This window comes from Ctenocephalides felis, unplaced genomic scaffold (assembly GCF_003426905.1).
Source record: "Ctenocephalides felis isolate EL2017-DRISC unplaced genomic scaffold, ASM342690v1 CF-g0.4_SCAFFOLD_01170, whole genome shotgun sequence".
Taxonomy (NCBI): Eukaryota; Metazoa; Arthropoda; class Insecta; order Siphonaptera; family Pulicidae; genus Ctenocephalides; species Ctenocephalides felis.
In genome coordinates this window covers 23,823,707-23,837,575 of record NW_020537324.1, presented here as the reverse complement: position 1 = coordinate 23,837,575, position 13,869 = coordinate 23,823,707, and the positions used below count along the sequence as shown (strand labels likewise).

At 28.7% G+C, this 13,869-nt stretch overlaps 1 protein-coding gene and 1 long non-coding RNA gene across 2 annotated transcripts in view; both read left to right on the top strand.

Annotated features, from left to right (window-relative positions):
- The window catches only part of LOC113368218 (acetylcholine receptor subunit alpha-like 1), a 23,034-nt gene extending 13,610 nt beyond the window's left edge, over nt 1-9,424 (top strand). The window contains exons 5-7 of the mRNA XM_026609783.1: nt 2,177-2,867; nt 6,670-6,974; nt 8,996-9,424. Coding sequence (XP_026465568.1) covers nt 2,177-2,867; nt 6,670-6,974; nt 8,996-9,199 — 1,200 coding nt within the window. The 3' untranslated portion in view covers nt 9,200-9,424. The remainder of the gene's footprint in view (nt 1-2,176; nt 2,868-6,669; nt 6,975-8,995) is intronic.
- A 2,149-nt stretch (nt 9,425-11,573) lies between these two features.
- Nucleotides 11,574-13,869, top strand: part of LOC113368219 — a 6,250-nt gene continuing 3,954 nt past the window's right edge. The window contains exons 1-2 of the long non-coding RNA XR_003366363.1: nt 11,574-11,756; nt 12,000-12,116. This is a non-coding gene — a long non-coding RNA (uncharacterized LOC113368219). The remainder of the gene's footprint in view (nt 11,757-11,999; nt 12,117-13,869) is intronic.

Below are 13,869 nucleotides of genomic sequence, written 5' to 3'. Positions count from 1 at the left end.
TTTATTCTAACTTAGATTCGAATTCTTATATTAATATTTATTTTTGCCTAGTAATGAAGTGCCACCAGACCCACTGATGTACTGGTCTTAACTATGATGAAAAAAATTAGAAAAAAATATTTTATGTCGTTTGAAAATTATGAGCTTTTATGTGTAACCCAGAGCTTTTAAAATCAAAAATATATTTCAAAAACTATGATCATTTTCCGTTAATCTGTTCAACTTTGATTATTTATCTTTCTTTAAACTTTGGAACTGTAAATAACATTTGTAGAACCACAATAAAGCACATATTTGCTCCAAGTATTTAAGAATGTTAAGAATTTGTTAACTATGAATTTAAAATTTTTTAACATTGCTCGACTTTGAAAGGTCCTCCTTAAAATAAAAAAACAAAAATTTTTTATTTGTTAGCATGCTTCATCAGAAAATTTAATCAGGATTGTAAAACGGTAAAATACTTTATAGTCTCAAAAATTCTTGATCTCAAAAAACCTAAAAATAACACAAATTTTGCTATGTGTATTTTGCTTACAATCGGTTTAAACTTACCAACATATTTTAGTAATTTTTTTTTTATAGAAAGGCCTTTCTAAGTCGATCAATTTTGAAAATTTCAAATTTGTGGTCTTCAAAACCAAATAGTACTAATTATAGAATATTTGTATTTATTCTATGGTTTTAAAGGTTAATTTAATTAAAATAGCAAAATTATCCACAGTAATTAAAAGATGATTGCAGGTTAACCAAAGCTCTAAGCTGCATTTCCAAACTATACTGGATTTTTTTTTAAGTTTTTATGATAGTTACTATGAAAACTATTACCCCATTTTGGCTTGACGTTGATTTCTGGTACACCGTATATGCATGTAAACAATACCTATCACGTTCACATATAAATTAAGAATTTATTGCAAAGCAAATAAATTTAAGAAATTATTTGAAAAAAAAACGGACACTATTCACTGCACAAAGTATTTGATCTAATATTCGAAAAAGTTTAGAACAAAAATTTAGAAGTTCAGTTTTTTAAAATCGTTAAAAATGTCAAGGTTTTAAAAAAACTAAGAAATGAAATTTGTAAGCACTGATTGCTTTGTGTCGACGTTCAGTTTTCATTCAATGCATTTATTTATTATATAATAATTTTTACATTTGTACTTAAATAGATAACTAGTAAAACTGTAAGATTCAAAATGTTTTTAAAAATACCAAATTTCATAATTAAAAAGTTTATTACTAGGTAGCCTTTTAAAAGTATATATCTAATTACAATCTAACTACTGAATCTTCTGGAGACAAATTGTAATTTATATGGTAACTGAAAAAAAGATCAAAGATAAAATAGTATAGAAGTATAGAAGTAAGCTTTAAAACTTTGGCTAGAATTATAATTAAAATCCAAATGTTTTGGATATTCAAAAAAATTCCCAAAAGTAATCGTTTTGTCAACATAAGCTGAAAAAATTCTGAATCATTATGCTCCGTATCCCCATGTGGCTAGACCTGCCTTTTCTAGAAACTAATCAGCAGAAATACCTATAAATTAAGAATCAAAGTTTTTAACCATTCAAATCAGTTGATCAATGCACCCAAAGTCGTGGACGAAAAATTGTATCAAAACATACATACAAAAACACACAACCATTTTTTTAAGGTATGCCAAAATGCTCAAAAACCTTTGAAACGTAATGATATGCAAAAATTTTCATTTTCGACTTTTTTAGTTAATAAAACAAAATTTTCTACCATTTTCTGAAATTCTAAAATTAATATTTATTTCAATGTTACAGATTACAAATAATTATAATTTGCAATATTGAAAGTTTCATCAATTTGCCTTAACGCACTACATAATACTACACCAACTTCTTTATTAATGGTTATAGTATTTCTGGTTGATCAATAAGTATTATGTGTAGTGAAATAAAGACAGCAAGCAAAATCAAAAATAAAATTTGTTTAACCAAAAGTTTCTCTAATTTGGCTTAACAGTGATAGACAAGATCATACTACATCATTAACTTTTATATTACTAGTTAGAGTATTTCTAGCTTATCAATACATTTTATGTGTCGTGAAACAGACACCTACAATCAAATAATTTGCATCATAAAAAAGTTGAGACCATAAAATATTTCTCACTTTGAAAATGTTTTTCTTTCTAATCCAACAGATTGATCTGCGACACTTACAACAGACGCCCGATTCGGACAACATAGACGTCGGGATCGATCTGCAGGATTACTACATCAGTGTGGAATGGGACATAATGCGCGTGCCGGCCGTTAGAAATGAAAAATTCTATTCGTGTTGCGAGGAGCCCTATCCCGATATAATCTTCAACATAACTCTCCGACGAAAGACGCTGTTCTACACGGTCAATCTGATCATCCCATGTGTAGGAATTTCGTTTTTGTCCGTTTTGGTGTTCTACCTCCCGAGCGATTCCGGAGAAAAAATCTCTCTGTGTATTTCGATTCTGCTGTCTCTGACTGTGTTCTTTTTGCTGCTGGCCGAAATTATACCTCCTACGTCCCTCACGGTACCTTTGCTGGGAAAATATCTCCTCTTTACTATGATGCTGGTCACGCTCTCTGTAGTGGTGACCATAGCAGTGTTAAATGTAAACTTTAGGAGTCCTGTTACGCATAAAATGGCACCGTGGGTGCATAGATTATTTGTGGAGCTACTGCCTAAAGTTTTGTGTATGCAAAGGCCGAAAAAAGATGACAACGGGCAAGATGACACGCAGGATGATAGGCCGTCGGAAGTGTTAACGGATGTCTTCCATGTACCATCAGAAATCGATAAGTACGTGCCGTATGGCGGGAAGAGGTTCAGCGCGGACGAGTTCGAAATACCAGGTAGGATATAACATTTAATAATACTTTATATATTAGGGTGGTCCTTAATATAGACATTTTTGAATTTCCTTGCTCTTAAGGGCTCAAATCGTTCCAAATTGATAAAAAAACAATTCTCTGAAAGTTTTAGCTCTTAATATTGTCCTTTAGATAGAGCGCAATTCAATCAAAGTTTGTATGGAAATAGTATGAAAACATTTTCAAAAATTTTGCAGGGAGCCGAATTTTCAATAAAAAATGACACAAATTTTCACTTTTAATTCATTTGTCGCTAAGTTATACCTAAAAAAATGTTTTTTTAATTTTTAAATTTTTTTCCATGCTATTTCCATACGAAGTTTGATTGAATTGCGCACTATCTTAATATTAAGAGCTAAAACTTTCAGTGAATTGTTTTTTTATCAATTTGGAATCATTTGAGCCCTTGGGAGTAGGAATTCGAAAATGTCCATATCAAGCACCATTCTAATATGCATACTTATTAGGATGGTTTTTAATATGGATATTTTTGAATTTCTTTGCTAGCAAGGGCTCAAATGCTTCCAAATTGATAAAAAAAATCAGCAAGTTTTAGCTCTTAATATTAACTTCAATATAATCGCACACCAACCAAAGCTTCTCATGGAAATAATAAAAAAATAAATTGTGGCATATTTTATTGAAAATTTGACGCTCTATAAAAAAGATTTCTTATAATTTTTCGCAAAATCTATTGGCTTAAGAATTATTTGAGCTCAAAGTTAAATTATATAATTATTATGTAAATACTTATTTTATAAAATATATCAATATTTTTGTAAAATTTTTATTTAAGATCAAAATAAGCATTCGGGCACAATTACATCAAAAACATGAATTTCTTCATAACTTACTCTAACATTCGGCAGCACTGATATCAATACGTTTCGGCAGCAATGATATCAATTTTTACTTGAAAATTGAGATTTACATGTTTTCAATTGAAAACAGCCCATTTCGGATACTGTTGTTTGAAATAGAATGGAAAATCCCGTTTAACTCAGCTCATGGACCTGCCCTAGAACAGTACTATCCAATATAAATCCCATTATAAATACATATACATATATATACATATACATATAAATATATATATATATATAAATATAATGAATATATATATATATTCTATATATATATATATATATTATATATATATATATATATATATATATATATATTACTACAGATGTAATGCATATATAAATTTTATGAAAATTAATTTCTCAAAAGCGATACGATTTCATAACATATGATTATTTTTAAAAATGATCACCCGTAGGAATTAGATTTGAATAACCAATTTGGGTATATAAATATATGTTAAAAATAATTATAATAAATTTGGCATTGAAATATGTGAGTCAAAATAAATTTTCTAGGCAAAAATAAAATTATAAAATCTTTACTACTTTTATAATAATGTCATATAAAGTACGTACATGTCACACTCACGTTACAAAATCTAATCTGAAGATTTTTTTGGTTTAAGAAATAGTCTAATTGTGTTATTCTGAATTGCCATTAGTTAATTAAAAATCTGACGACAAAAAAGTAGTTACGTATTTTTTCATTTGATAATACAGATATGTTTTCAGGGCAAAACAATATGTTTCCAAGAGGAAATGGCCCTCTGCCGTCATTGCTGCATCAATAGAATATTTGCTCTATTACGGAAATTGTAATAATAAAATTTTACACACTATATGACTGAAGTTCTGATTGCTTTTCAAAAATGATAAAAAAAATAAAAGTTAATTAGGAATAATCCCAATTTAAATTGCACTCAAGATGACAATGACAATACCTTCAAACGACAATAATATAGATTTTATACGTTTCTTCAATTTTTGTTTGATGTATTTCTTTAATTATTTTGCCTTATATATATATATATATATATATATATATATATATTGTGTGTATTTGCACCTGTTATGTACAGATTATTATTATTTGTATGCCAATTTCCTATCCATTCAAACAATTTAATATGCTTTTAAAGGACCCACAATAATGAAAACAAGGTTATTGTGTAAGGGGCGCTCAGCCTATGTATACGACAAGGTATTCAATATTTTTAGAAGTGGAAACTCAATACCCTATATTAAAAACATGAATCGTTTTGCATAATACACTTAAAGGAAATGTTGGATATTTCAGCAGCGTATTATATATCTTGTACTCCTATATCATAAAAAGTAGGGTGTCAAATTCTATTCGGCAAAATATGGTGCCACGATTAGAATAACCAATTATATTTTGCATTAATTTGAAATCATTTGAATTTTAAATTAAACTGTTAGATAAAAATCTTCCATTATCATTCATGTATTGAAATATCTTATTAATTAATAGATTATTTGCTTTAACTTAATAATAATTATTATTATTACATATTTAACAATTAACCAGATAAGTGTGATTGACTATTATAACGTATCATGGAGAAGTGGTATAATATTTGTCTTGACGAGTATATTCGTAATGCGTGTAATGCAAGGAAAATTTTCTATTCGAATTGAAATGTTTAAATAAATGAAACTTATTTCTGAAATGTCAAGTTGTTTGAAAAATGTTGAGTATATGACAGGATAAAATAAGTAGTTGTAACAGGTATTTTTCCTCAAGGCAAGTTGCATGAACTTCCCGAAATGTGGAAATAATATACTTAATTTAATGTGAAATTTTGCTAATGAAATAACATTTACTACTTTCTATTATCTTGAAAATAGTTTTAGCTTTTCCTCAGATAACAGTTTAAAATAAGTACGGTCAAATCAATTGGAGATTATAAACGGGATCACAATACAACATTAAATCGAACTGTACTATTTTCAAATCTCTCATTATATCAAAAATGTATGTTATTTTTAGATATGTTTGAAACAAAAAAATTAGAAATCGGTGTAAAATTGTAAAGATAATTTTTAATTATTTCAATCGAGAAGAGTATTGAGGAGGTATTCTGGTTCAGAGACATTAATTTTCGAAAAACACTATTTTTCTTCTTTTTTTACAAGTTATTATTTCATATTTCGAGAATAGAAAAAATTGGCATCTTACCAAACTTATGATTTTAGCCCTTCGAATAATCCGAGAAAAAATATAAATAAATTATTAATCTAGAAAATGTCGCTATCCTATGAACAATGCAAAAAAAATTACAATTAGCGACTGCCTAAAAAAATAAATATTTTTTGCAACCTTTTTTGAAATTCTCGATTTGAAAATTAAGAATAGTAAATATCGAATTAGAGGTATAAATGTGGTATATATTGAAGAGAAGTCTATAAAAAAAAGTCTGTAAAAGTTTCAAGACCGAAAAAGACAGTTCCGAGAAAAACACCTTTAAAGTTTTGCAGAAGAAGGAAATAGAAGATTATCGTGGTCAAACAGATTTATCTCCGACAAAAATTTGAAACCTCTTGTGCACATATTCTTGAATGGTTAAACTTTAAAAATGTGCACAAAACCCAAAAACTGATTTTTTTAAATTCTGGGCCAGAATTCCTCCTTAAAGAAAATAATGTTACATGTATAAATATTTCCATGTATAAAAATATATTAAATTTTGTGATTATAAAATTTCATAAAATATCATGATCATTTGTTGATCTCAAATTTTTGGCTCCTTAATTCCTACATATGAATTATTTAATCACTTTTAGTCGATCTTTCAGACCGAAATTAAGAAAAATGAAAAAAAAATGATTAAAAAATGAAATATTGTTTTAAAATTTTTTTATATTTTCTCATACGAAACCATATTATTCTATTTCAGGTTTGCCTCCCCTGCGATACATCCAAAATTCCCAAGTACCCACAGGTCGTGCAGATGGGGCAGGTGTCGTAAGCGGAGGATCTCCCTTACACAGGTTAGGCTGCGTAGAAGACGAAATGTTTGCAGATGCGGTCAACCTGGATGGAGCGACGTCTGGTGAAAGTAATGGTCCTATGGACGATGACCAGTGTTTGGACAGAGAGAGCCCGGTTTTCGATAAACCCATTGTGAGGGAAATGGAAAAAACCATCGAGGGTTCGAGGTTCATAGCTCAACATGTCAAGAACAAGGATAAATTTGAAAGTGTAAGTAAATAAAAATTGAAATATTATTATATAAGTTATTCTGAGGAGATTTGTATTCAATAAAAGCATGGATTTTTTTATAAAATAGTTCTATTATATTAATATAGAATTTATGATTATTATTATTATTGAATATATTATCATATTTAAGTTATAATTAAATTAAATGTCATTTTTATACACACATCGCTATGATTACGTTGCCATAACTACGCCGTGTTATAATCTATTTAATCGGAGAATTGGCTACGAGTCCCAATTTGAATATTCTTCCGTGGATAAAACACACTGAATATAATCAACCCTCTAATAACACGGTACTCAAGGTATTCAATGCGGTTCTATACTACGTGGACCTAAAATTGCAACAGCCCTCCGATAATACAGACCTCCTATAAGATGGTTCTGATATTAATGTGGAAATTATTGATATAATTTTTGCTATCGACTCTTATGTTTATTATAGTAGTTCAATAATACACGTGCCACGTTATATCGTAGCTGATTAATCATAACGAATTTATATCGAACCCGATTTCGTGATCAGAAAGATCAGTCCCTTAGTATTTCAATACAAATTTTGCTTGATTATTTGTTGGAAAACCTTTTTTAGTTTAGTTTTTAATTCCTTCGTTTATTTTAACCGTATTTAAACCCTTCAATTGAAGAAAATTGAATTGAATTGAAAATTGAACAATGAATGTGACTATTCATTGTTTGGTCGGAAAGGTCCCGAAATTTCATCTTATATCTCGAATTCTCAAAATGTATTAGTTTAAATTGAATTGAATTGAATTATATTGAATTACTTAATTGACAATAAAATTGCAACTTCCATTAAATATCTGAAAATGATATATCCAACGAGTATGCTTAGATGAAACCATAGATTGTGAATGAGAAAATTGCCGAATTAATATAACATATAATCGAATGATAAGGTTTTTACTAAAAGGCAATAATTCTGAAAAATTATACCTTATTTAAAAAGTGACGATTTGAAATTAATACTAGAATCTTATCTTATTTTTGATATTATAAATATAGTCATCTTAATTATATCCTTATATGACCTTATTTATCCTGTTTTATTAGTTTCTATATAACGCGATACAAACGCTGCGATTTGTACTAATTCTAATTTTCTCATAGCACGGTTTTCATACAACTCGGTAGCAAGTTTCCATAGAACGCGGTACAAATTAGCCTGGATTGGTCGTTAAGTCCGAATTTCTCATATTACACGGCGCGCCCTCACCGCGTTATCTGAGGTTTGACTGTAGATATGCGTATAAAAAACGTGTTGGTTTTCAAACAGAAAATTAGTGGTACATGGCATCGTGCCATGAGGCAAATTGCTGGAACTTAAATAAATATTCAAAGCAGTCTAGCTCAAAACCGCTAGACTGCCTTACGAAAAATGTCATCAATTCTTCATTTGGTCAATGAAGTAAAATGAAATGTGCCAAAAACTGAATTATCGGTTTTGGCACTGTCACCACCAGAACTAACTAATCAGCACGTCAAAACTAACTAATCAGCATGTCTTTTCCTCAATAAGTATCGAATGTTTTTTGAATCATTCAAATCGGTCGATTCGTGCGCCCAAAATCGTGGACAAAAAATTATATCCAAGCATACACACACATATTCTGAAGGAATGCCAAAAAGTTCAGAAACCTTCAAAACGTGAAGAACTGCAAAAATTTTCATTTTCGAATTTTTTGCGATTACTATAACTTAGCCTATGGAAAGTTAATATCTGATCATAATACTAGTAATGATTTGTATTTAAATTAGAATGATAAAAATTATTTTTATAATATTTTCAGTAATTACAGTATTGATTTCTTTTCTTACATAACATTAGGAACTATGTCGTTATTGCTATATTGGGTTTTCTCATTGGTAACCTTGGATCATATATTACATAAAATGAATTTGTATGAGTTTTACGTATATTCAAATATATTGTGTCGGTTTAAAAATTGAAATTATCAAAATCCATTCTTATTTTTCAGGTGGAAGAGGACTGGAAGTACGTCGCGATGGTGCTGGACCGTCTGTTCCTGTGGATTTTCACGTTGGCTTGTATAGGCGGAACGGCGCTTATCATTTTACAGGCACCCTCTTTGTACGACACGACACAACCTATAGACATTTTGTATTCAAAAATTGCAAAGAAGAAACTTGAACTGCTTAAAATGGGCACAGGGGAACTATGAGATACGGCTCCAACATGGCTAGAGTACTTCATGCAATTGATGAACTGATCGACTCTGCCTGATGGAGGAACCGTGTTAAAACACTAAACTAAGTAAATTTTATTGTTGTAAATAAATTCAGAGCGAAAACGTTCGTTAACAATCGTGTGATCAAGATGGAATATTATGATAATGAACTTGTGAGTTAGTGAAAATTAAAACAAAAAGTGCCAACCGCGGATATGATAAATAAATAGTGTTATTTTCTGTTATTTCGATTTGTGTACATATATGAAGTATATCTATTGCAGTATTTACCAAGTAAGCGATATTCTCAAGAAGAGCATGATACAGCAACTGGTTCACAGAAATAAAAAATATAAATTTGTTACCACCAATTTTAAACAAAGTGTACTACTAAATTGACGCCATTAACAAAACGTTTCGTGACTTTTGACATGGTACCTAGTATCTAGTATCTAGATTTATACGGACACCACACAGGTTATAATGTTAAAACCCAGTATTATTAATTTTTAGTTAACTGTTGCACCAAACGAAATGTATTAATTGTATTCCAAACGTGCATATATATTTACATGCACGAGGAAAATGTATTATAGCTTCGATTCAAAAAGCTGATCATAGTAAATGTACTTAGAGCTACCTCTGTTTATAAGTTTTCTATGACATCGACATAACTGTACTGTTAAAATATATCATAACATATATATAATAATATGCCAGAATAATACATTTTACCATCATGTTTAATAGAAGTTATATGAATGTATATGCATGGTACACGTAATTTATAAGTGTTTATAATAAAAAAAATCACAGTATCAATTTAAAGGCTTCTGAACTAGACTACCAGGGAGTACACGTAATCAATAATAATGGATAATTTTGTATTAGTTTTGTTCAGTCAAAAATTAATCTGAATATTTTTATTTATATATTTAAAAATTTAGTTATCATATAAAATATTTTTGTTAATTTACCAGACAAAAGAAAATAGCCAAAATGGAATTTTGTATTTGGGTACTAGTAAACATAATATCACATTTGTATTATTTTTTATATATTATGTAATATCGCATAAGCAAATGCAGTTCTGGTAAAAATATTTGTTTATCGTTTAGTTGTCTTTGAGTATATATGAAAAAATTCTAAAAATAATTTCTATAAATTCAAATATAAATTTAAAGATTGTTCATTAAAATCATATTGAATAGACGCAAGAATGCAATACAATTTGTAGTTGCGATGATTAAAATTAAAAACAATGATTTTGAAATAAATTTAAATAATTTATGAAATATCTAAATTTGAATATGAAATTCTATTCCAAATGTGGCTATTTTCCTGCAAAATTTAATGGATTCTATATAAGATTTTTTTTATTATATTTAAGATCACATTTGATCAAAATAATCAACAAATTCAAAAAATATTGAAAGACTTTTTCAACATAATAAGCATATGCCAATATATACATCTTATATTTGGATAATAAAAAGTGGAGTATTTGTATTTGTATATCACAAAAGGTTTAATATGTTATATAACTAATGGTTGCAAAATTATTCACGTCTTAATCATTACCAGCTAATTTAATTCAATTCAATTAAGAAATATTAGATTGAGAGCCACATGAATATTTGGTGCATTTGTCTGGTAACCCAAGGTCATGTGTTCAGAAGCCTTCAGAAGATTATATAATTTTTGTTATTTTTCAAATGACCATATCGTATATAAATGTCACGATAAAGTTAATCGAAACATTATCAAAAATATCAAATTGTTATAAATATCTAGCTGCATTTTACATCATGTAACGATGCATTTAATATGACATTGCCAAATCTGTGTACACGCTGTATAGTAGTCAATTTTTACATCAACTCACGCTCAGAAGAACAGGAATATTCTATCGACCATAAATAATCAGTAAATATTGTATAAACGCATATTTAGTTTTGTCTACAGAGACAATCTAATATAAGAGCTCATTCTTTGTATATTATGATAATAATGTTGCATTTTAATAATTGTTAGGAAGCAAAGGGCATTGTTGCAAAATTTTCATCTCATATCGTCATTCCATTGGAATAAAAATCATTTTGTTGTTTGTTACGACAATCATAGGGAAATTTTGTAACTATGGGACTTACCTTAATTGTTCAATTGACACATGGTAATTATTTTTCACAATCATTGAAGACGTGAAACGCCTACATAACACTTATTATTTGGTAATAATATAGAACACTTTTACACTTTATATTCTGCACTAAAACATTACACTAGAACTTATTCTACAAAAAATATTATTCACACTTTTAGTTGACGTGGCTATTATGAACATCTACAATGGAGTATGTCTTCAGCCGGATATGTTGCGTGCGAAATTGGTAAAACTTCTTTTAGGTATTACCATAAGGTACAGTTAGTATTTTTTTTGCAATAATTGGTAACATTGCTATAATGTAATTTTGAATCCATCATGTTGGTACAAAATAAATCGTACGTGCATCGTCATTGCAGGTGAACGATGTCGTGAAATAACATCGAGGTAGGTTTATGTCAATATTCGAATTTTCACTATTGAATGAAGTGCATATTTTTAAATACAAATTTGCATATTTTGGAAATGGCTTGAAAAAGTGATCGCTTTGCTAATAGCCTTGAAATGACTTTTTTGCACCATTTTAAAAATATAATTTACATTATACGCGTCTTTTTTCATATGTTGTTAGTATCATGAATATTGTTATTTGTATCATTAAATCATTAACGCCATGATATTTTGAAATAGTTTTTATTATCTGGAGAGTTTTAGCAACCTACTAAAAAAGCAATTACAAAATATACAATCAAGGCTACCTAATTTGGATGTCCACTATATCAACGAAAGGATCCATTTGGCGAACTGGTAATGATTATAATTATAATTATATTATATATATATATATAGTATTTCCTCTGTCAGATGACTCTCCTGTCATCTCGCGGATTTTTTAAACCTATTTTTTTTTAAATATTCCCTAAATTATTGTTTCCAAATTGAAATCACCTATACAGTATATACAAACGAACGTATATATGGGCTTGTCAAATTGTATGAAGTCGAAAAGGTACACCGCGACAAAATTCTGTTTCTATGAGTCATTCTATAAAACTATGCCGAAAAAACCGTAGCTCAAAAGTGAATTTCAAACCAGCGAAATTTTCAATAAACTTTTTTTCATATGGTAAATGCAACATCAATTTGTGAAAAAATCAGGTTTACGTTTTGGTATTAGATGAAATTTTGCATGAATTTGGAGTTTAAAATCCAAACGTCTCCCTTAAATATTATAGGCATATAAGAAAAAAATTGAATACTCTGGCGTGATTCGAACGTGCAAACTTTGGCATAAAAGTTAGATATCGCCTTAACCACAGAGTCATCCTGACATCTGGATAGAAGGCACTGTAAGCGCACGTAGACAATAATGTAATGTAAGCGCAATTATGTGGTTTGTTTTGACCATCAACACTATTACCATACGAAGTTATATCAAAATCCCAGTCGAGTAAACCTGAGTTTCTTATAAGTTAATATTGAAATATAACTAGAAAAAATTCTGCTGGCTAGAAATGTACTATGATCGCTATGTCATTTCATCAGAATCATTTGGAATGACCCATAAAACCAAAGTTGCAAAGTAACCAAACAATTTAACCCGCACTTATATATGTATACTTACTTGGCCATTTCACCATACGTTGCAGAACTAATATTTTATATTTTTCATTAATTTTAAACCGACAAAAATTGAACGATTAAGGTGAACCAAAAATACTGTCTATTAAGAGACAAAGGTAGATTAGAATTTACTCAAAAGTATTTCTGAAATACTCAAAGTATTACGTAAACTTAATAATAGATAATAAATAAATAGGTTTGTGCAGTCGATTACCAATATCTCCACTGGATTGTTACTGATTTTAAAACAGATGGCAAATCCGCAAGGCAATCTTTTGGAGACATAAGTACGATGCCCATTACCACTTTGTTGACTAATATAGTAGCTAGATATTATTATTCGGTTTCATGTGGAACTTAAAAAAAATGTTAAATAGTGTTTCCGAGAAAAAAACAGGGTGTTAACAAACATTTTGCAATTCATTTTGTATTACCCTAGGATTTTACATTTTGTAAATTGAAGATCAACGCGTTGCGACCGCTTTTACAATAAACATAAATAAGTAAAATTATTTGTACAATATTAATATTCATACATTTATCATATAATGCCAAAAATATAAAAGTAATGTTATTTCTAGATGATGAGATCATAAACGCATTTTTTTAGAAATAATTATATTCTTCCAATTTTAGCTTACTTAGTTGAAAATTTCTTCATAATTTTATTTTATATTAAAAATATTTTTAATTTACAGCATTTTCAATGCTCAATTCAATCGTAAGTCACGTATCATATTACCCATTTAGTAATTTATATTACGTAAAGCTAATATTTCAAACTAATAGATATATACGGGTTATATTGTACTTTAAATTTTTAGATATAACATATTTGTATTACTAATTTAGGCCTTCAATTTGAGATTGATGTATAATATAACTGTAATGGAAGACATCTTATCTTATTAAGGATAAATCATATATCCTATTTGTT